Source organism: Ziziphus jujuba, chromosome 12 (genome assembly GCF_031755915.1).
Source record: "Ziziphus jujuba cultivar Dongzao chromosome 12, ASM3175591v1".
Lineage (NCBI taxonomy): Eukaryota > Viridiplantae > Streptophyta > Magnoliopsida > Rosales > Rhamnaceae > Ziziphus > Ziziphus jujuba.
This window is the reverse complement of record NC_083390.1, coordinates 1,567,330-1,591,267: the sequence shown is the minus strand read 5'-3', so window position 1 is coordinate 1,591,267 and position 23,938 is coordinate 1,567,330. Positions and strand designations below refer to the sequence as shown.

At 35.0% G+C, this 23,938-nt stretch overlaps 2 protein-coding genes across 2 annotated transcripts; both read right to left on the bottom strand.

Annotated features, from left to right (window-relative positions):
- Nucleotides 1-11,198: 11,198 nt before the first annotated feature.
- LOC132800235 (uncharacterized) lies at nt 11,199-12,405 on the bottom strand. Its single transcript, XM_060813493.1, has 2 exons — nt 12,134-12,405; nt 11,199-12,039 (listed from the first exon to the last, which is right to left on the bottom strand). The coding sequence occupies exons 1-2, from the start codon at nt 12,403-12,405 to the stop codon at nt 11,199-11,201; spliced, it is 1,113 nt and encodes a 370-aa protein (XP_060669476.1).
- A 2,262-nt stretch (nt 12,406-14,667) lies between these two features.
- Nucleotides 14,668-23,550, bottom strand: LOC107433948 (alanine--tRNA ligase). The gene is made up of 23 exons (XM_016045346.4): nt 23,132-23,550; nt 22,540-22,778; nt 21,573-21,713; nt 21,010-21,156; nt 20,583-20,735; nt 20,340-20,469; nt 20,012-20,108; nt 19,488-19,608; nt 19,062-19,121; nt 18,405-18,455; nt 18,234-18,329; nt 17,951-18,052; nt 17,388-17,510; nt 17,070-17,213; nt 16,903-16,974; nt 16,734-16,809; nt 16,505-16,647; nt 16,295-16,403; nt 16,022-16,209; nt 15,779-15,868; nt 15,481-15,663; nt 15,071-15,250; nt 14,668-14,907 (listed from the first exon to the last, which is right to left on the bottom strand). Exons 1-23 carry the CDS (start codon nt 23,454-23,456, stop codon nt 14,836-14,838), a joined length of 3,042 nt encoding a protein of 1,013 aa, XP_015900832.3. The 5' UTR covers nt 23,457-23,550; the 3' UTR covers nt 14,668-14,835.
- Nucleotides 23,551-23,938: the final 388 nt, after the last annotated feature.

Genomic DNA, 23,938 nt, shown 5'->3' with positions numbered 1-23,938 from the left:
TTCTCTATCGCTTCTTTTCGGTATTTTTACCATAAGCAGTTATTCTACCATTTCTCCAATCCTTTCTATCTTCTTATCCAATAGTGAGACTACTTCAATGGAAGTTGATGCCACATTATGCGATTAGTAGGTATTCAAAATATCCAATGCAAGTATGCAAATCGAAAATGAGATGGTTGAGGGATTTTCTCCTTATCATTCATTCTTCCTACCTCCAGTGCTTAGGATTTGATGTGAGGATGACTCTGCCATTGTCTCATTGTTCTAAAAGCAAGGGAATAGAATATATTCTCAAATCAGAGATATTGAAACCAATCAATTACAAGAAAGCTAGAGGCAGATTTAATTAACTAATCATACTTTTTACTTATAAACTAGGTAGATAATTCTAAATCCAAAAAAAGGAATTATGGCATACATTCTGGATGAAAAATGCATTCAAAATGAGCAATAAGCAAACATCCTTCACAACCTTGACATGAATAAACGCAATGATTTGCATCATTCTTTTTCACTGTCACAATAATACACACTAGATTCATCTTCTCTCAACGAATTAAGAAGAGCGAGGGGATGCCCATGTTATTTGTAATCAACAACAAGTGGATACATTTGTAGTCGATATTGAAATTGTAGGTGAAACAACAATACAAGTTATCATGGTAAAGGTTATCACAGGCAGCATCATCAAAATCTATTCCATCAAAATAGCCAAGAAGATGGTCATGGCAATCATATTTGACAATAAGCTTTACATAAGCACGTCCAATGCTAAAACTGAAGGAACAGTGTGTACAATGCAAGACAAATGCATCAACAATATGGATAAATTACGAGGATTTCTAAAATGGAATTCAAACTAATAGGTTGTAGTGTTTCTGAATTACCAAAAAAATAAGATTGCAGATGGCAAGCACCAACAAGCGCAATAAGAAAGTACAGATGCTATTCACTTTAGACTCGAGAACAAGCATATCATCCTTCCAAAGACATTGGCCAACTTATAATAAGAAGAAACCCTCACACACGCACACACACAGGGCATGCCTACGCGCACACACACACAAACACAGACTCGCACATGCACACCAACACACACACACACAAAAATTCAATTTCTATTTAATTTTTTCAAAGTTAACAAATCGAAACAAAGGAATTGGAAATTACACAAATGGTCCAAAACACTTGGGAGTTAATTCTCTTTTCTCTTTTTTTTTTTTTTTTTTTCTTTCTTCCCTCCTACGGAATTGATTATATTTAGAAACACAATAAAATAAAAAAGTATATCCAAATTAATATCTAGTCCTGTTAAGGGTGTAGAGGATGGTTTTGATTTTTTATAGAAGCTACATATGAACTCGGCTTCATGATCATAAGGATAACTAGTCTAATTGAAGTGAAGAGTGAGTGGGTGTTAAGGGTGTAGAGGATGGTCTACCTCTCTGAATAACTATAATGTCCCAATCTAGCACACGAGTAGTGCAACTTATACTTACATCACGAACGGCACTTTTCACAATGAGAAGATGAAAGTTTATATACAAATTGTTAACTAGCCTCTAATATATTATTACATAGTCACGAGCGGCACTTTTCACAATTCATATGTATAATGGGGAAAAGCGAATTGCAAGCAGAAAGTCTTTATAAATTAAAATAAAACATACAAATTGTTAATTAGTCTTCAATATTATTACAAAGTCACGCAAAGCGACTGACAAATTACCACCATGGTTGCTAAACACCGTACTTATATTGATTTTTTTTTTTAAGGAAATTAAAATAACAAGTAATAGTTTAGTAATTACTTCATTATTACGTCTAATCGTAATAGTGCTTACTTTCTTAACCTATTTTCCTTTTCATGTACAATGAAGAAAATCATTCTATTTTAACTAGGTGACCAGAAAGGCCAGAACATTAATTAATACAACCTTGATTTAACTTCTGTTTTATAAATGATAATAAAAGTTGTAAACTATTCCAACTAATACTAATACACATAATTTGCTAAATATTTATTTGATTGTAGCTTTTGTCTAGTTAGCATTAATTCATGTTAATTAGCTCCTGTAGTTGTCTTGGTATATCTTCAGCTTCTGCAAGAGTTTCCTCAAGTTTCTCCAGTTTTTATGCCAATTCTTTCCCGTGAAATTCCTTGATTAGTTCTTTTACCGTTTCTCCAATCTTTTCTATCCTCATATCCAATTGTGAGGCTAATTCAGCACTAGTTGTTAATGTCAAAGCTGGATTATTTTCTGCTTCGCCTTCAACTTCTCTATCTTCCTCTGTCTCTGCCTCTGGCTCTGCCTCTACCTCTGGTAGAATGCAACCAAAATGAGCAAAAAATGAAGGAGATTCTTCACGAACATGGTTTGCAACTCTTCTTTCTTCACAAACATCACAATAATACACACTGGATTCCTCTTCTTCCAATGAATTACTAAGAAAAAGGGAATACATATGACCATAAGAATCAACAGTGAGTGGCAAAGAGAGACACCGAGTGTGGATATTGAAACTAAAGATGAAACAACGATACAAGTCTTTACTGCAGAGGACATTACATGCAGCACAGAGAACATAATCATAATCACCCATATATATCTCATCAAAATGCAGAATAAGATGTTCATGTGCCGCATTTTTATTCTCGCTGAGCTCGTGGCAAGCACGTCGCATGTTAATATTGAAACTGGGACATTTAGTGCAGTGGAGAAAAAATTGATTCTCCAATATTCTCTTGTGACATGCAGTGCGACGGAACTCTTCTTCCGGACTCTTTACAAAAACAAAAGAGTGCTGCGGAAGAAACGGATGTCTCATCTCTCAAGGAACTTGAGAACAATTTGTATGGAGATAAAAGTCACAGCTATTGCACTTGAAAACAAGTTCATTTAGAATCTCCTCCCCATAACCTCCATGGAAGATAAAATTACTCTTGCATTCGTATCTATATATATATATATATAATATATGGGAAAATTGCTTTAGACCCCTCATTGATCTCCTAATTGCATTTAGAATCCGTGCTTTTAAAAATTTATCAGTCAAATGTAACACCCTGTCCCGAGGTACCCTGGAATTTTCTCATATTGACCAAGGTTGACTGGGTTTGACAGTCGTTGACCAAGAAGGGTCAAACTTTGACTTTTTGACTCAGCAAGAATTCTAGGTTGATCGAGGCACCATTATGAAGTACACATCGACACAAGTCCGTAGACTAGCAGCACATCAAAAACGGAGCTACGGTTTGAAAGTTATGAGCAGAACAAATTGATGTCCAAATTGTCTGAGGGTGTCAGAGTTGACTTTTTATTTTTGTGAAATTGAGTTTTGACTCATACATGGTCGTGAAGTACTCGTCGATACAAGTTTATAGACTAGCGGCACGTCCGATTCGGACATGTGGTTTTAAAGTTATGGATCTGCAAAGTTTTTCAAATACCGTATTATTTTAATATTATTTTTTTTAAACGTGTAAACAGTATATGCCACGTGTAACTTAGTTAATGGTGCCGTGTGTCACAATGAGAAAATGCCACCTGTCAGCCACAAGTAAATGTTATATTATATTATTTTTGTTATTATTTTATATATTATATTATTATGATAAAATTCTATTATTTTAATATTATTTATTTATTTATTTTTAATTCTCTTTTTTCTTTTTCTTTATTTTTCTTTCTTTCCCCACATGGGAAAAACACCTCTCCTTTTTTCCTCTTTTCTTCTCTTTTCTTCTTCCTTCTCTTCTTTCCTTTCCCCCTCGATGGGTCCACCTTCCTCCTCCCTCATTTCTGGCCGATTGACCACTGTGCGGACGGTAGTAGGCCACACACACTGGACAAATCGGCGACCCACAATGGTACGACCTCAGCCACTCAATCTCCGACCGATGGAGTGGCTAACACGCCGGAATTGGTACATAACGCAGGCGGTCGGCTTCCTCCCCATTGGCTGGTTTTCCGGCGGCTATCAGCTATGCAACCAGTCCCTTCCCACCAATTTGAACCCCTTAAGTCCATTTCCAAGCTCAAATTGGCTCAAACCTCGCTCATTTGTGGGATATTGTGGAGTTCAAAATTGGTCGTGACTCCCCAATGGGATTCCGACCATCTCCGACAACAGTGGGGCAAATTGAAGGTATATTCTTGACGTCCTTTTTATAAGCTTCGATTTGGTACCTTATTTGTGAATTGTGATTGAGTATTTTGAAAGATGCCATTTTTGGATAAAATATTATTATCTTAATGTGATAATCTGAAAAATGTATGTTTGATGTTTAAATAATTGCTATTTATACTGATAATGTCCAATTATGTTGAATTGCATAAATATGGGTTGAATTAATGTTTCTTAAATTTGGAAAGATGTAGATTTTAAACTGCTGTTAAATTATTGTTAACTTTACTGTGAGGTTACTGTGAAGTTATGATAGCTAATAAAATGTATCTTTATATGCTTAATTATTTGTGGAATTGTATGTGGTTCTATTGACATTTAGTATGAATTAATTTGAAGGTTTGCGGAATTGATTATTGAATTATTGTGATCAAAACTATATTTATGTGTTTAATTATTTATTTATGCATGAAATTTTGTGAATTTGATAAAAGTGCATAAATTTAAGTGTATCATATAAAAATTCAAATTTTATAATATTATATTATATTTTAAAAATATATAATATTATAAAATATTTTTATCGGTTTTCGATGCACCATACACGTACCGGTGTTCTGTAGTTGTGGATGTGATTAGCACGCAAGTGGATGTGGATGTGATTAGCGCGCAGGTTAGTCTCTCGTGAGTTGCCATCGGACCGAGGATAGGCAAGTTTGATATTGGCCATAGCCGCCCCCCTCCATGGCCGGGATGACAGTTTAAGCAGCAGCACGGTGGGACGCCACGCGACTCTATGCCGGTTTTTCTCTTTAACCTTCCCGTCAGACGGTGCTTTGGGATGCTGGGCACACTACTGGTGTATAGTATGTGCATCAATTATCTTTTGTGTATATATATATATTATTTTTGTATGTATCACATCGTACAGGAACAGCGATCCGATGTGGTCCATGAAGAGCTAGCCTCGTAACTATGTTGCCTACGAGTTCTGGGGATTTGACAGCCAATCTAGGCAACTACCCTGGACTGTATTGGTAGCAGGATGCTAGCGACAGCTGGAATTATGGATTGCGCAACATGTTGGAGGGTATCATTTGTACCCCTGATACGAGTGTATATTTGATAATATTTTTTTGAATTTTAACCAATGCAAAATTTGCTTAACACAAGTAATGGATTGCTTAGATTTTGCTTAATTAGCAATAATTCATGTTAATTAGATCCCATAGTTGCCTTAGCATTCCTGCAGAAGCGAGTTTTTCTCTCACTTCCTTCTGGAGTCTTTCCTTAAGCAGTTCTTTTACCACGTCTTCGATCTTCCCTATCTTCATATCCAAATGTGGAACTACTTCATCAGTACTTAATGCCAAATTTGGATTTTCTGATTTGCCTTCCATTGTAAGACAGCAAATATAAAGATTGATGAACCTAGTATATTTGAGGCTGGAATAATAAAGGATTATGGGCACACATATCGGATTTAGAATGCATTTAAAATGAGCAGCAAATAAGCATCCTTCACAATCTTGACAAATATAAACGCCGCAGTTTGCTTCTCTTCTTTCTTCACAAATTTTCATGATAATATACACTTGATTCGTCTTCTTTCAATGAATTAACAAGAGTGAGGGGATGCATATGATCTTCATAAACAACAACAAGTGGGTACAAGAAACATTCTTAGTGGATGTTGAAATTGCAGGCGAAACAACGATACAATTTGTGGCTGTAAGGGGTATTACAGGCAGGACAGAGAGCTTCATAAGCATCCATATCTTTCCAACCAAAATAGGCAAGAAGATGGTCATAGCGGTCGTATTTGACGCTAGGCTTTACATAAGCACATCCAATGGAACACTGTGAACAATGCAGGACAAATGCATCATTCTTGATTCGGTAGCAACATGCATTGCAACGAAGCTCTTGCAAATCATCTGGTGGAATTCTCTCAAGAAGGGTGAGACTGTGTTTGGGATGCAAGGGGTATTTCATCTCTTTAGGCACTTGGGAACATTCTGTATGAAGATAATATTCTCATTTAGTGCATTTGAAGAGAAATGAGTCAGTGGAACTGCTACGGCCGCCACATCCTTGACAAATAAATAATTTTGCAAAAATATCACCTAAAAAATGAGGCGACATGGTGATGCGCTATTTTCGCAAGTATATAAGTCGCACAAATAATAAAGTGATGAGTGAGTGTCATTCCCTCGAGGACTAATGTTCGAAACTTTACTGAGTACCAAAATTATTGATTAATTCTTTTTGTTTAGGCACCCAATTTAACTTAAAACTAGTGTAAACATAAATTAAAACTAAGATTAAAATTAAACTAAAGTAGTGGGACGAGAAATTAAGAGAAACAACACACACAAGTAATGGAAATGGCAAATATTATGATCTAAAGCTCTAGGATATTGATTTCCCTCTTATTCTTCCCATAATTGAACTTAAATTCGGTGATTACTATTGGATTTCTATCCTTAATTCTAACCAAAAGGTTTCTAATTACTTCCAATTTCCTATCCCTAGGAAAATTAGAATCTATGGATAATTAGTGGAAATTCAAAAATCCCTTCCTAAATTAACCTAAAAAGCCATGCATTAATTTCCCTTTTCTAGCTTACCCACTTCCTAATTAAGCTTTCCAACTCTAATTAAAATATGGGTTGTGTAATCCTAGTGACAAATCCATTCAATAACCCTTTCCCAAGGTGAAATTTATAGATCTACCCAATACTCAATTGATTGTCAATCTAATTAGGCATATTAAAACATTAAATCCAAGGAATACACAAGAAAATAATAGAATTGTATAATAGTAATCAACCCAACATTCAATTAGAATCCAAATAAAAGTTCCATCAACACCCTATATAGTAAATCTAGCAATCCATATACAAAATATCAACCAAATCCAAAATAAAATATATATTTATCATTAAACCCATGTCAAACACAATATTAATATACAAATACAATTTAGAGAGTAATAAAGGATAGAGAAAATTCAAAGGAGGAGGAATCTTGTAGAGGAATCTCTTCAATCTTCAATCTTCTTCCAAGCCCAAGCTTTCTCTCTCTAGATTTTGCTCTTTCTCTCTCTAAATTGAGTGTGTTGCTCTCTAGCTCTTCTCCAAGCTATCTATAATGGTGGCTTCTCCTCCTTTTTCTCTTTCTACCAAGCCTCCCAAAATAAAACCCCCTCAAATCATCTCTAAAACCACCCTAGCATTAAATCCAACCTTTAGATCAAAATCGCACATGGCTTTCACATGCCTAATTTAAATGAGTCACATGATTTGCACATGCAAATCTCTACACTAAAGGCACATGTCTTGCACATGCCCTTGTTTAAACTACATGTTGACCGAAGTCAATGAAAATCAAAATTAGAAATTAAGGCATGAAAAGTCAACATTTTGAAAATATTGAATAATTAGTGGCATGTTTGACTTGGCTGAGATATGTTGAGCCTTCTTCCTCTCCAAAATGATCTCCAAAGCTTCAAAAACCATGAATATTACTCTTAACTTCACTTTTGAGCTCACCTACACAAGTACACAAAAACATATCAAAATAACCATAAATGCTTGAGTTTTCCACAAATAATTAAGCTATAGAAGACTAAATAAGTGAGTTAAACACTTATCACATGGTATGATTTTCATAAGGATGAAGGGAATGTTGAAACTCATATTGAGAAAGTAAAAGCTGATTTTGTTTGAAATTATGAGAGCAAATAAAGCCAAGGTAGGAGTAGAAAGCCTGATGTTCTGGTTTATTTACAGAAGCTGCATACAAACTCTGTTTGATGATTTGGAAAACTCTCAAAGTGGAGTGTTAGAGGGTGTAGAGGATGGTGTATCTTGGTATAAGCACCGTGCCCAAAATAAGCACAGGTGTAGTCTAAGTAAAACTTACAACCCTCTTCTGGGCAATAAAAGCCCTCTGGTTCAACGTCTTGTGTGCATCCGTTGCATTTAAAAGGCACTGGATAATTAGATCTACGAGTCCAGCTGAACAAAGTATGGTGGTGGCCTGGATGATCAATATTAGGCCCAAACATCTCTCTCTCCCTTCAAGCTCTGGGGAAGAAGAACAACAAACATATATATGTTTGTACATTGTATATGTACTATTGCTAGTTGACTCCATGGGACCATATATATAATTAAAATTGCAAAATATTAGCTGTATGATGTGATTAAACTTTTATTTTAAGGTAGCATCAAATATTACATGCTTGACAATCTTGCTAAGTCTGCCCTGTTTATATATTATAAGAACATATTCATTCTAACTCCAAGTTGGTTGGCAAATATGCCTAGGAGGTATAATAATGCTTTGTACATCCTATTTATCGATCTCTCTGGCTCCACGTAGAAGATGGAATAAAAAAGTGTACATCCTATTTATCAATCTCTTAGCTTATAATAACAGGAGACATCAATTAATGAATTTAAAACTAAAAACTTGGTCAGGAGTATAGCAATTCTAGACACTTATCACATGTCATATATTTCATTATAAATTTTATATATATATATATATATATATATATATACATATTATGGATCGGGAAATAGTTCCCCAACAGATCAAGTTTTGGACTAGTATATATCTAAGCCGGTTGTTGAGTGCTGAGATTTCTTTTTTCTTTTCTTTTTTTAATGTGAGGCGTCCTCCAATTGAAGAATAAATATTTGTCTTTTTCTTTTTTCTTTTTTTCTATAACTTAATTGTTTAATTAGCTTCTCTTAGAAAATTATCATCCATCAATGTGAAAAGGAATGCAAATTATAAATATATTAAAAAGTCACAGTTTATTTGAAGACCTAGCAAAATCTAGTATATATTATTTAAAATTACAAGTTGGTATATGATATGTACCAGCCATTAAATGCAAGGCATTGTAAATTGAAAAGAAATGCAAAACCTGAAAGTTATCAGAAATTAAGAACCTAGGACAGAATTGAAAATAGGACCTCTAATTTCATGCTTTTGGACCATTATTAGCCTGTGGTGTACAAGTGGAATTCATTCAAATTATAGTATAAAGCAAACATAAGCATTGGATTGCACGATTTGCCTAACTAGGTCTTGTAGAAGTTTCACCAAGTTTTATCAGCATAAATATTAGCTTTTGCATAACTTTCCTCAAGTTTCTCAATCTCTTCAGTTCTTGAGCAATTGTACTACCACACATTAGCTGGACTTTGGAAATGTTAATTCAAAGTCAAATTAAGGCAGCCGGGTTGTTAACTAGTTGTATGTTTTTAAAATCAATCAAAACTGATTGCATTATTAAACACCTTGTACTGTTTAACTATAAAAAATGACTCTACTTTACTCTAAAATATTATACTCACAAACGCCAAGTGAAAAATGCTAACACCACCAGGGCTGCTGGATATTGTAATTGTATATAGGAGAAGAAATTTCCTAAAACATTCCGAGGAAACTAAAATACCACGTAATATTTGATTAATTTCTTGATTCTAAGGACTCACTAATCCTACAAGGAGCTTAATTAATGCTGAGGCACATAATACCAAAAAAATGGTTCCTACATGACTTACTGCATAACATTATTATTGACAGATTATCAAATAGAAAATCTATGCAAGGAAAAAACAAACATGAATAAAAATTGTAGGCTTGATTGCTCTCCTCATTTTTTTATTTATTTTTTTTTTTTTTTACTTAATGGTTATTATTCTGTGATAGCTATGCTCGAAGGCAAAAAACAAAAAAAATGCACTGGAACTCTTACCATATTTTCCGTCCCTCTTGGCAACTTCTCCTCCTCTGTTTCTTGAAATGCAGAATGGATTGTTTATGGTTGCAATTTTTGACAGAAGAAATTATATAAAAAAATAATTAAAAAAATGCAGCTTTTTGCCATCTCATTGATCATAATCTGGGAAGCAGATACCATAATTTCATCATATAACATGGGTTGTTCTTAATCAACTCTTTGGTTGCCATCATCATGGAGTTTTTCGAGAACACTCTGTTTGTTAACCGGACTAAGGAAACAGAATTTCTGATTTCATGGAGTTGGTGCTATAATGGATAAATATCGCATCTATGAATATATATGCTTACTATTTTATCAGCCATGGTATGAACTAGGCTGCTAGTTCAAATTTCAGTTACAAGGAAACATAGCACTTGAAAAGATAAAATAATTTGTCTCATTAATCATACGAGTGTGTAGGAACAAAAATGTAAAATTTCATCATTAATGTATATAGAAGCACAAAACCAGGTTTAAGAATATGAACGATTTGTGTGCTGATTGGTTCTCAGAAAACATAGCCTAAAATAAAAACATTGAGGAATACATATTTTGCTCAAACATTGGATTACACCTTTTGCCTCGCTAATCAGCAATATTAATCAATAATTAATTCTCGTAGTTGTCTTATCAGGCCTTCAGCTTCTGCGTTGCTTTCCTCAAGTTTGTCCAGTTTTCGTGTCACATTTTTCCCAAGTACTCCTTCCGGGAGCAGTTCTTTTACAATTTTTCTCATCTTTTCTATCTTCTTATCCAATTGTGAGACTAGTTGTTTATCATCAGGCATTAATTCCTCATCCTCATGTATAAATTTTCGACGCATCCACGGTTCGTTTCCCTTTGTGTAGGTCTTCAAATAAACAGAAATTGTATAAAATTCAAGTTAAGAAGATATAATATTGATACGAAATTCTAAGAGATTGTATTATAATCGGCATACGTACATATATACATACATACTGGAGGTAGAAGGCATTCGAAATGAGCGACGAATGATGGAACACATTCTTGACAACAATAAAGGCCACGGTTTGGTTCTCTTTTTTCTTCACAAAGATCACAATAATATGTACCAGATTGATCTTCATTCAAGGAATTGACAAGAGTAAAGGGATGCACATGTTGGTCATAATCAGCAATATTAAGTGGCAATATGGAAATATACAAGCTGAGCACACGTTTTTCTCTCTTCTAACTTTTCTCTCAAGCTATCATCATCTTCTTTACAAAATATTGCAGCAATTACAAAATTCTTCAAGCTCCATTAACACGAGAGACATGCTTTGTGGATATTGAAATTGCAGGCAAAACGACGGTACAAATTCCAGAGGCAGCGCTTATTACAGGCAGCACAGAGAGCATCTTGCACATCTATATGATTATAATGTGCCAGAAGATGCTGATCATGACGGTCGTATTTGACAGTGGGATTTAGAAAAGCACATCTCATGTCAAAAGCGAAACCTCCTCGGGAACACTGGTTACAGTTGAGCGCAAATGCATTCCTCTTGATTAGATTGTTACATGCGCCACATCGAAGCTTTTGCTCTTCCTCTTCGTCTCCACCTTGAATCCTGTGCTTAAAAGAAGGGTGATAGTATGTGTCTTCTTCTCCACCTTGAATCCTGTTCTTAAAAGAAGGGTGATAGTATGTTTTGGATGTAAGGGCTTCTCCTTTGTCTTCGTCTCCAACTTGAATAATAGATCTTGGAACAAGAGTGAGAGTGTGTTGGGGATGCAACGGATGTTTCATCTCTTCCGGGACTCGAAAACAGCCCACATGGAGATAATAATCCTCACATCCCCTGCCACTGCATTTCAAGACGTGCTCACCATCATAAATGCCGATGCCGCACGCTCCACAAAAATGGGAGCCGGAAGGTGAAGAAAAATAATGATAACGCTCATAACCGGAGGACGAAAATGAATAAAATGAATGACGATGAGGCAACAAGGCATGTTTTTTATGGAAGAAATGTTGAACCTCATATTGAGAAAGTAACTGCTTCTTGTCTTCAAACTCTCGTGCACAAAAAAAGTCAAGGTAGAAATCACAGGGAGCACAGTGGAGTAACAAGCCTGAAGTTCTTGTTTGCTTGCAGAAGCTGCATACAAAGTACTAATGATCATCTGTTGTTTGAGTTTGACGACCATTATTATTATTATTATTATTATTATTAGGAGGAGGAGGAGGATAACTAGTAGTAGAGTGAAAGAGTAAGTGGGTGTTGAGGGTGTAGAGGGTGGTCTATCTGATCTGAATAATAATCATCCTTACATCCCCAGTAAGCACACCACGAGTGTAAGAAATACTCACACCCCTCTTCTGGGCAGTAAAACACATTCTGGTGATATCCCAACACTCGGTTGCATACGGAGCATGCACGACCACCGTCCAGAAAAACAGTTCCCCTTCCCAATTCCCTCAATAGATGATTGTGCCCCGGATGGTTAACAATATGATCCTCCATCTCTTCGATCTCCAGGGATGAACAAGAACAACAAGAAGATCAAGATATGAAGAACCAGATAAAGATATGCTTATATATAATATTGCTATATAACTGCAGCCATGACTAGTTTTTTCATTCAGATGCCGTCCATATAGATATATATATATATATATATATAAATTAAAAAGCATGTATTAGCTTCATTTTGGACATCCTAATACAAAGTCAAATTTGGTGGCGAGGTTGTTCATTACTCTCAACGCTCTTGCCTGGAAAACTATATAGAACATTAATTGCTATTATAAATATAATAAAGTAATAATTTTGTTTTAAAGGGAAAAAAAAATTATTCAAAACAAATATATATAATTTGATGAAAATACATTAGTTTATAAAATGGCTTGACATTAACTTAAATTATAATAGAGATAATTCTGATCTGCACAAAAATTTCTAATATGTGAGCTTAGTTAACGAGGGCAGAGCAGAGACTTGGAGTTGATTTTAAAGGAACACATTTTAAAGTTACATAATTAATACAACATTCATTTATATTAGTTATTAGAAATGATAATATATAAGAGATGCCAGATTCCAACCAAAAAGGGTAACAAAAACTTGTTATACAAACCATGAAGAATACAGAATTGGCTAAAACATTGGATTACAACTTTTGCCTAATCAGTACTAATTCGTATAAATTAATTAGTTCCTGCAGTTGCCTTAGCATACCTTCAGCTTGTGGATGAGTTTCCTCGAGTTTCTTTATTGCTTCTTTTCGGTGTTTTTCCATAAGCAGTTCTTTTATCGTTTCTCCAATCTTTTCTATCTTCATATCCAATTGTGAGATTACTTCATCAGAAATTGATGCCAAATTTGGATATTCTTCTTTTCCTTCATTCTTCCTACCTTCAGTGGCTGGGATTTGATGTGAGGATGACTGCCATTATCTCATTGTTCTAAAAGCAAGGAAATAGGATATATTCTCAAGTCAGAGATATTGAAACCAATCAATTACAAGAAAGCTAGAGGCATATTTAATTAACTAATCAAACTTTTTACTTATAAACTTGGTAGATAATTCTAAATCCCAAAAAAAAAATAAAAATATTATGGCATACACTCCGGATGAAGAATGCATTCAAAATGAGCAATAAGCAAACATCCTTCGCAACCTTGATATGAATAAACGCCATGGTTTGCATCATTCTTTTTCACTGTCACAATAATACACACTCGATTCGTCTTCTTTCAATGAATCAAGAAGAGCAAGGGGGTGCACATGATCTTCGTGATCAACAATAAGTGGATATAAGAAACATTTGTAGTCGATATTGAAATTGCCGGTGCAACAACAATACAAGTTATCATGGCAGAGTGTATCACAGGCAGCATCATCAAAATCTATTCCATCAAAATAGGCAAGAAGATGGTCATGGCAATCATATTTGACAGTAAGCTCTACATAAGGACGTCCAATGTTAAGACTGAAGGAACAGTGTGTACAATGAAGGACAAATGCATCCTTGATTCTACTGCAACATGCAATGCAATGAAGCTCTTGCAAATCATGCAGTGGAGGTCACTCAAGAAGGGTGACAGTATGTTGCGGATGCAAAGGGGTGTTTCTTTAGGAACTTGAAAATAATCTACATGCAGATTATTGGATCGATCTTCAAATTCCGGGATGAAGATTAAGATATGTTTACTGGTATAGCTGCAGCTCTATGGCTAGTTTTTCATTGGGAATATCTTATGCATAAGCACAAGTCGACTCCATATATAAATGTAATAGCTGGATAATCCCCCTCACATGTTATTAAACCCTTAATTTAAGGTACCACTAATTACGTGCTTCACCTCGCCAAAGTCGAAAGAGAGTGTGCGTGTGTTTTTTCTTATTAAAAGTTGGGCCAATATATCTTGGAGGTTGAGAATGCTTGTACTCCAGTCGGAAGCGAATAGCATCCGCACTTCTTAGTGCGCTTGTTGGTGCTTGCTTGAGATTATTTTTTTGGTAATTCAGAAACACTACCAACTTATCAGTTTGAATTCCATTTTAGAAATCCCCGACATTTATCCAAACTGTTTGGCAATTTCACCTATTCAATTTCTATTTAATTTTCTTGTTTAATTTTTTTTTTCTTTTTTTTTTTTTTTTTCAGAGGTGACACATCAAAACAAAGAAATTGGTAATTTCATAAATGGTCCAAAACACTTGGGAGTCAACTCTCCTTTCTCATCTTTTTTTCTTCTTTTTTTTTTTTTTTGTTCCCCCTCTTTAAGTAATTGATTATATTTAGAAACATAATAAAATATGAAAGTACATCCAAATTAATATTTAAAAATGAATTATGTTTTCTCATCAGATTAGTTCCTGAATCAATTTTCTAGTGACTTTTGAGTATATCAACTTCTGTAAGGCCTAAAACAGCAAAACATGGCACTTCATCTCAATTTCATGGATGCAAACGATTCTGCAAGAGCCAGAGCCTCATCCACATGTGATGCATCTGTTCCCTGAAAATTTCATATCAACAAATACAACAGAACCTATAAGATTGATGAGGGATAAGATATTAAACCCCAAAAAATAGAAAATCCAACATCTATAATATTATAGAGACGCACTGACTATATTAACAGCTTTTATCGTTCCAAAGTACGGAAAAAGCAGACAAACCTGGCCAGTAGCAAGACCACCTTTTCCTTTGCCACATCTTCCTTTTAGGGGCCCCAAAGCTGCTGTTAACCACTCTGAAACATCCAATTGCTTGCTATTGTTTCCTTTATCTGGTACTCCAGCACATACAACTGCCTTATTTGTACTTTCATCTGTGCTGAATACCATAGCAGATATCCCCTGTCCACACACACCACCATATTCTTAAATTTTCTAGCTACATTGTAAGCATAACTGGACAGAAGTTAAACTTCTAAAATTTCAGGAAGAAGCCTAGTATTCTTGAACTTTAAAAACTCCTAGTGGGTGTGTCATGAACTTTATATGCAGACAACAAATTAAGCCATTCAGGTTGCAATGATGGAGAAAATAAAAAACCCAAAAAGAAATTGAGTTAATTGGCTAAAAACCTTCTGCTCTATAACTTTCAGGACAGCTTCACGAACTGCAGTTACATCCAAACCAACATGAACATGGGATATGCAGAATGCCTTCCCATCTGAAACAGCAGCTTCAGCAATCTCATTTGTAAGCTTGATTGCTTGCTGTAAATTCTCTTCAGCAATCTTCTTTTGTGCCTTTCTCACTTGGGTCTATAAAAAATAAATAAATAAATAAACAATGTTTGAGTAGAATAGGAGGAAGGCAAAATTAAAGAACACTAGAGCCAAAACCGAAGAAACATTCTAATTAGCCCAGCTGCATTACCTGAAGCAGGGAAATCTTGTTCCTGATATCAGCTTTCCTTGCCGCTGGTATTGGTGCTGAGTCAACACGACTTTTCAAGGAGGCAACTTTCTGTAAAGGAAAAAAACTAAAATTTTATTGACTGCATAAACTACAGGTATACCTATAATGTGCTCTGTGGTCAAAAGTCAATACTATATACTGAAAAACAATATCCTAAACACTACCAGTGAGGGCATAATGGTAAATTTTGAAAAGGACTACCTTTTCTAGCTGGCTTCCTTCTGTCTTGGATGCATCATTCACTTCCTGCTCAAGTGAGTTTGCCAATTCCATTGCATTAAAAGCAATATCAGTTGTGACAGCAGTTATTCTTCGTATTCCTTTAGCAATTCCCTCCTCAGATAAAAGGGCAAAGGCCTTAGCTTCCCGTGTATTTTGTATATGGGTCCCTATATGTGTCCAAAAGATCAGACTTCAGCATAAATTATGACTAAGCAAGGCTGCAAGAGAGACTCATAATTTCAAGATGTTAACCTCCACAAAGTTCTGCTGAAACTGATAACCACTCCTTATTGTCTGGGTCAGCCAAGAGTTCGTCAACATTCCGACCAATTGTCACCACTCTAACAGGGTCAGGGTAAACCTAAAATATTTTTTTTTTTTTTTTAATAATAATAATACGAGTAAACATGGTTTTTACAAGAATGCTTGAAAGGAAATGGATGTCAATAAAAATAAGCTTACTTCACCAAAAACTGCTCGCAGACCATTGATGCGCATGGCTTCTCCCAAGTTTGCTTCCTTCGCAAAAACCTCTAATTCATCTTTAATTTGCTCGTTCACAATGGACTCAATTTTTCTCAAATGGTCAGGATCTACTGGCTTCCCTATTAAAATTTCAGAAGCACTTACAGGGATTTCTTGCACAGAACGAATTATTCTACTTTAATCTACCAAAATTAGTCAATCTTACCATGAGAAAAATCAAATCTTAGCTTTTCAGGAAGAACAATGGAACCTTTCTGATCGACATGATCTCCAAGTACTTCCTGAAATCATGTTACAAAATTTTAAGAACTACACTTCAAATATATTAATAAATAAAAGCATAGCAAGTTGAGGGCACTGGAATTTGAGTATACCCGAAGTGCAAAGTTCAGCATATGCGTGCAGGTATGGTTAGGGGCGATTAGTTTACGTCTGTTATAGTCAACCTGTAGCAGAGCACAGAAAACAGTTACTACATTGACAAACCAAAATCCCTACATATAATTAAAATAGGCACTGAAATCTGATAACAAATAATTACCTTGCAATTGACTTTGTCACCCACAGAGAATCTACCACTCTCTCCAGATAAATAACCAATATGGAGAATAAAACCTCCAAATATTTGAACATTACTAACTTGAAATGAGCCAAAGGGGCCTTCAAGAGATCCAGTATCAAAAATCTACAATTGAGAAAATAATATCAAGTGCACCATTACAAATAAGCAAAAATATATCAAAATAATTCTTTAGCAAATATGTCATCACTTGTTCAATCAAATCAGAAACAAAATTGCAAATTTCTCATTCCTACTGTACAAACAATAATCAGTAAATAAACTCAGGATTTACAGTACCTGACCACCTTGCTCAGCATAGAAACAAGTGGACTCTAAAACTATACCGACTTCATTGCCAGCAGCAGCACTTTCAACAAATTCAGAGCCTGTGTAAATTGCTTTTATCACACTCTCATGACTCTGAAAGATAAGCAGAAAAAACAATATATCAACCGAGATCGATGTAGTGAAGTTATTAAACAACAAAAGTAAATATTACTTATGACATCCAAATTCCAAAGCTATATACAATAGATTAATCAAGTATTTAACCTAATTCCTATAATTAGTAAAGTGCTCCCAAAAGCTCAAGCATCATCCACATAAGCAAATCGAAATTGTAATAAGACTTATGGAATTGAAATTCCACAGATATATACAATAGATTACTTAAAGTATTATCCTAAGTCTCAAGCATTATATACATAAGCAAATCAAAATTGTAATGAAAGGTACACCTAGTGCAGTGAAGTTTGTCACATGAAGAGGAAAGAACTAGAAACGTGTTTTCTCATGCCAAAAAGTAAACAAATAAAACATCTAATGTAGAATTGAATGCGGGAAAAAAAATGTACACCAACCTCGGGCCAATCAAATTTGAAGAAATCATTTGTTGCTTGAATTCCCTTCTGGTGCAATGCTGCAGTAGCATCAGCATCCATTACTATAGCACCACCACCTTGCTGCAAAAAATTAATATCAAAAGAAAATCAAAAGTTGAATGCACAACCTCCTTTTGAAGAGCTTCTTTACTTTCAGCATTAGAATAATTAATTTTCTTGGGTGGTAGCCAGCACCATATCCAAAAACATGGGTTGCTATACGTAGATGTATAAAAATGAAATCATGAAAGAAACTTAGAACCTTATTTTGAGCACTCCTTGATCTTTCTCTTGCCTCATCCATAGCATTGTTGAAACCCTCAACATCTACTAGTAAGCCCCTTTCCTCTGCCATCAACTGTAGAGAAAAGAACCATTAGGAGACAGGAACATAATTATAGTGTATCACAAAACAACAATGAACACCACAAACCTGTGTCAAATCCAATGGGAAACCATATGTGTCCCACAAAACAAAAGCATCCTGCAGCCAAAACATGAAGGGGGTTAAATTACCCATGGCCTAGGTAGAGCATGAAGGTGATCCCTAAACATAGACTTCATCATGTAGACTGGTAATTTAATAAAAACACAATTTCACACAAGATCTTCTTCCAATGTATTCCATCCAATTAATGGAGGATAGATATCTCCTTTAATTGTATACTTGTTTGGTCCAATTTTCAACATTGATGAGGCATGGTGAACAAGCATTACCTAAGAGTTCAAAATTTCCCAGGAGAAATCCAACAGTTTTATTGATTGAACCAAAAGTACATTTAAGGTTTCTTGTCTTGACATAATAATGATAAAGAAAAGTAAAGACTTTCATGCAGATCTTTGAGCACCACCACATAATAAGCAACACTGGTATTCATGAGCGCAGCAGTAAAAACTTCAATCCAAATATTAAAATCACTATAAAACAGTAGTTATCTGAAACACCTAGACGAACAGCAGACTTCATTCGAAAATCAACTTTAACCAACTGAAATGATGTAATCTCACCAAGTTCAACAACTTACTGATGCCTATTACAAAGCAAAATACACGGTCATTCACAAGGATAGAAGTTTGGGATGATACTTGCCTGCCCATTCAATATCTTCCCTTGAACATCTTGAGCAGCTTTCTTAAATTTCTCAATTCCCTTAGCACAATCCAACAATCAAGCGAGTCAGGTTAACAGCATATTACAAAGAAAAGACAATGTCTACATGAAAGCTAAAAAAACATCTCATACAGAAAAGGACTTGTTACATTCCTTTGGGATAACAACCAAATGGAAGAGAGTGAGAAAATAGAAAAATAAATCTCTCAAGCAAAATTTTAGTAAATTCGACCTCTCAAGTCAAAATGACATATATTTTAACTTAGCAATATGAAAAAGTTTAAATTGCAGGGAAAAGTTTAACCAGGAAGCTCCAAGAGAATCCACATCATATATCATTGTAAACAACAAAAAATTATCAATATAAAAATAATGCAGCCACCAATAGATAACACTCATGGTCACCTTAAGTAATGTCTTGCCAAAACTTGCTTCCTCTTCAGCAATTATTTCCCTAATGCGCATTTCATGTTGTATCAGCTCTGGAAAAACATCACCCATCACTTTTGCCACAGTATTTACAAGTCTGGATTTAGGAATACATTTAAAAAAGGATTAGAATTAATTATAAGTGAATTACCAAAAAATACTTTTTCTTTCCAAACAACACATTGAAATTAAAGGATACGATAATCAGAAAGAAGATTGCATAAACAACAACATTTGGGAAACCAAATGAAGAAGGTTAAAGTTATTGGTTCACCATGTCCTACGCATAATTTCTTTATTTTTAAAAGTTGGTAAGCTGTCATAGTATGATAACAAAAAAGAAGTAGTTGGACCTCAAGTCATGTTTCATACATCATAAATTTCTATAGGTTCTAGTGTTGCAAAGAGAAAAATTAAATCATCATAGCCTAACAGCTTAGGTTATTGGTAATAATGACAGTTTATCATTCAGAAGAATGATGAACATTTGTTATTCTTACCCATGGAAAAATCCTTCTTGAGCTTTGAGGACCTCACTTCCATATCGAACAGCTCGTCGAAGAATTCGCCTAAGTACATATTCCCGACCCTCATTGCCTAATGCCAAGTAAAATGTCACAAGTCATCACACAAACAAATCACAACTACAAAATATAAATTTGCAGAATATTAAACCAGCTGGAAGGTTAAAATATAAATACATCAGCAACCAAGAAACAATACACAAAAATATCAATTTAAGTATTCGTCAAGAAACTCCGCAAAAACGCCACTGGTCTCATAAATGAAAGTTGTAACAAGAATTCTATCTCTATCCCAGAACACTACCTGGACGTGAACCATCAGCAATGGCAAATGAAAGAGTTCTTATATGATCTGCAACAACTCTGTATGCCATGTCTATTTTGTCTACATCATCAGATCCAACTTTTCCACTGTATGGTAGAGCTCCAGTTGCCTACAAACAAATTGAAAGAAAAAGAAAATCCTATGAATATAGCAATGACAACGATTTAAATGGAAACCAATGTGCAATGAAGAAGAATCTATAAGGAGACACACACTTTGTACCTGTTGGATAGCATCAAAGATGGGTAGGAACACATCAGTGTCATAGTTGCTCATCTTGTCCTGAAGGATAGAAGTCAACCTTTCGAATCCCATCCCAGTATCAACATGCTTAGCAGGCAAAGGCTTCAGGGAACCATCACTTTCCCTGTTGAACTGTGCACAGCAACAAGGGGGGAAAATGAAAAAATCACTAATCTTAGCGCCATAAGGCACCAAAGAGATAAGGAACTAGCCATCCAGCAATTGCAGGTTATTTTGGTCGCAGATGTGGTAGACATATAATCATAAGAAAAGTCAAAACACAAATCAAGCATATTAAGGCAGATTTTCTGAACACACCATCATAGCAATGGTAATGAATTTACAAAGAGCTCATAATCATAAAATAAATATGCCAAGGGCTACAACAACAATGACAAGGTGCTACCTGAATAAAGACAAGGTTCCATATCTCGATGCATGTAGGATCATCATTGTTGACCAATGATGCAGCTTCACGGTTACCAATTCTGTCATAATGTATCTCAGTGCATGGCCCGCATGGACCAGTATCACCCATCTCCCAAAAATTGTCCTATTTAGTAATGCGAAAATGAGAAACCATGTATAAGTGATACCATAAAGTGTGAACCAATACAACAATTCGTAATTAACATACAATTTAAGAAATGAAGAGTGATAAAAGTTTCAACTCAGTTGGCTCCTTCAATACATAAGCAATATGTGTGTCATGTGTTAAGTGACATATTATTTTCAGTTAAAACAAGCTTTTAAAGAAGCTGAAGTTAAGGGCAGAAGGAAAGATTGTCACTAATAACATGCATTCCTATTAATCACTTGAACTGCAAGATTCTTGTAAACTAAATGAGCAACATTTTGTGGAGATAGTGACAATTTTAAAATATTATACCCTTGACATTCAATTTCCGAGATTCGTGGGGCCTTATCAACAAAACATGCAAGGAAAAGCAAAAGCAGAAAAAAGCATACTTTACAGCCAAAAGGCAGCACACGTTCTGGAGGTAAATACTTGAGCCATATATCTCTGGCTTCATTATCAGGAGCAAGACCAGCTTTCTCATCTCCACCAAAATAGGTGGCATAAAACCGATCATTAGGAAGCTTATAAACCTGCAACTCAATAAACCAAAACATATAAAGAAATTACTATATATGCCCATCTTTACAGAAGCTATGCAAGCTTTTATTAGAACACCAAGAATGAAATGGATCCTGGCTCACAAATCAAATATTATTCAGCAAAAAGAAAAATGAACTCTAATCCGGTAATATAATTCCATAAATATATGTTGAAATCCAACAGGATTCTGCACACACTAGTTTCACGTTCAAGTTACTCTTAGTTGGGTCCACAACTCCACGTACAAGAAGCAAAAAATAGTCCTCAAGTGGTACCGACTAAAGCTGGTTAACTTTTTCTCTCTCGAACAGATAAACTTAGCTCACAATGAAATGCTACAATGATTCAGTTGTTAATACACGTGAAGATGGATGGAAGTTAGTCTAAACAAGTTCATGTATGTGATCGAGAACAATATAAAGATGCCAAGAAATCTAGAGTCAGGCAGGTAGCCAACAGAAATACACACTCTTGGTTCACAGAAGTTGAAAACAATAGGGCTGAAACAAGGGGGACGAAGAAATGTGGGACAACAATTTAATACCCATAATCACATCCCAACTACTATCCAACAATCATCAAAATGTGCAACAGTAGTAAATTTTGCCACAAAATGGTTCGGCTCTACATCAACTAATATACTTGCCCAACATTTTCAGAATGCAAAACCCAAATAACTACTGTGGAAAACACAACTAATCCAGCAGCAATTCCACTCTTATCGACTACTCATATTCGACAGTGTCATTCTCGATAAACATGAAGTGAGACTTTAACGAATAAAAACTAAGCACCCAAGTATGCATATTCACTTGCCTTGGTGAGAAGCTCCCAAGCCCATTCAATGGCTTCATTCTTGAAGTAATCACCGAAAGACCAATTGCCAAGCATCTCAAAGAAGGTGTGGTGGTAAGTGTCCTTCCCGACATCATCGAGGTCATTGTGCTTGCCACCTGCACGAATACATTTCTGGGTGTTGCACGCTCGACTCAGCTTGCTTAACTCGGTATTGGGATCCACCGTCCCCAAAAATATCGGTTTGAACTGATTCATCCCTGTTATTTCGATCGAATTTTAGAGTTAAAAAATAATAATAATAATTATAATAACCAGAGCTCTAAACTAGTTATAAATAGCAAATTCTCAATATCTGAAACCAAACAAGTAAACCCACTTCGAAAACAGAGATAACAAAGGGAACTCTAGATGAAAAATATCACAATTTTGGTTCTTTTTTTCTCACGATATAAAAAAGAAATCAAAACAAAACCCACGTCAAAAACCCGAGGGAACATAATGAAATCCCAGTTAAAATCAAGTCTTGCTTAATTTTCTCAGAACAGAAACAGATAAAAATAAATAAATAAATAAACGAAAACCAAAATTTAAGATAAAAAAGTGAAGGTACCGGCATTGGCGAAGAGAAGTGTTGGATCATTGACAGGAACAACAGGGCTAGACCTCCAGTTTCGATGATCCTTCTCCTCGAAAAACTTAAAGAAGGTGTCCCTGACTCGCTTCGCCGGCCATTCCAACCCCTGCGATTCGACCCCCGGCATAGCAAACGATGAAGAAGAAGAAGAAAGAATCCGAGTGAGAGTGAAAAAGGGAGACAAAGAAGGAAGTGGCGGCGCCAAAAAAGTATTCGGAGCAGTAGAGAGAAGAGGGTTAGGAAGAAGAGGAAGAGGATGATAAGCCAAAGCTTTAAGTATTCCACGGCATCCACACCTCATTCATTCCCCTTCATTTTTTCTCAACTTCAACGCTAAAATGTTATAAAATCATTTTCTCTTTCTGAATATATGCTCACCCCTTCTCTTGTTCTCTATTTTTTTTATTTATTTATTTTTTTTTTGCCAATTGGTTTATAAAAGGTAAGGTTTTTTTTTTTTTTTTTTTTTTTTGCTAAAAGGGTAACGTTTTGATTTATGTGAGTACAAATGTTTTATAGATTCTTTCTTTCTTTCTTTCTTTCTTTTTTTTCGCAGATTATATCCGAATATTATTTTTCATCCTAATTTTAATTGATCTTATTAAATCTAATCATATGGTTTGAGTTACGGATTCTATTCTGCAGTTTGTTAAATTTAATATTATATTAATATTTTCAAAAGTAGATCACTAGTTTTATTTTTTTATTTCTTTTTTCTTAAGATAACAAGCAAATTATACAAGACAATGTGACTTCATTAATTTTCCTTCTAGGAAATTTGTA

What these genes read in the sequence shown, in the direction of transcription:
- LOC107433948 (XM_016045346.4), bottom strand. Translation starts at nt 23,456, where the DNA reads ATGAGGTGTGGATGCCGTGGAATACTTAAAGCTTTGGCTTATCATCCT. An exon ending in CAAGGAGTGCTCAAAATAAG is followed by an intron (nt 18,053 to 18,233) that starts GTTCTAAGTTTC and finishes AATTTTTTGCAG; the next exon opens with CAAGGTGGTGGTGCTATAGT. An exon ending in TGCGAGCAGTTTTTGGTGAA is followed by an intron (nt 16,404 to 16,504) that starts GTAAGCTTATTT and finishes AAAATATTTTAG; the next exon opens with GTTTACCCTGACCCTGTTAG.
- LOC132800235 (XM_060813493.1), bottom strand. Translation starts at nt 12,405, where the DNA reads ATGGAGGATCATATTGTTAACCATCCGGGGCACAATCATCTATTGAGG. An exon ending in ACTCTTTCACTCTACTACTA is followed by an intron (nt 12,040 to 12,133) that starts GTTATCCTCCTC and finishes CTTTGTATGCAG; the next exon opens with CTTCTGCAAGCAAACAAGAA.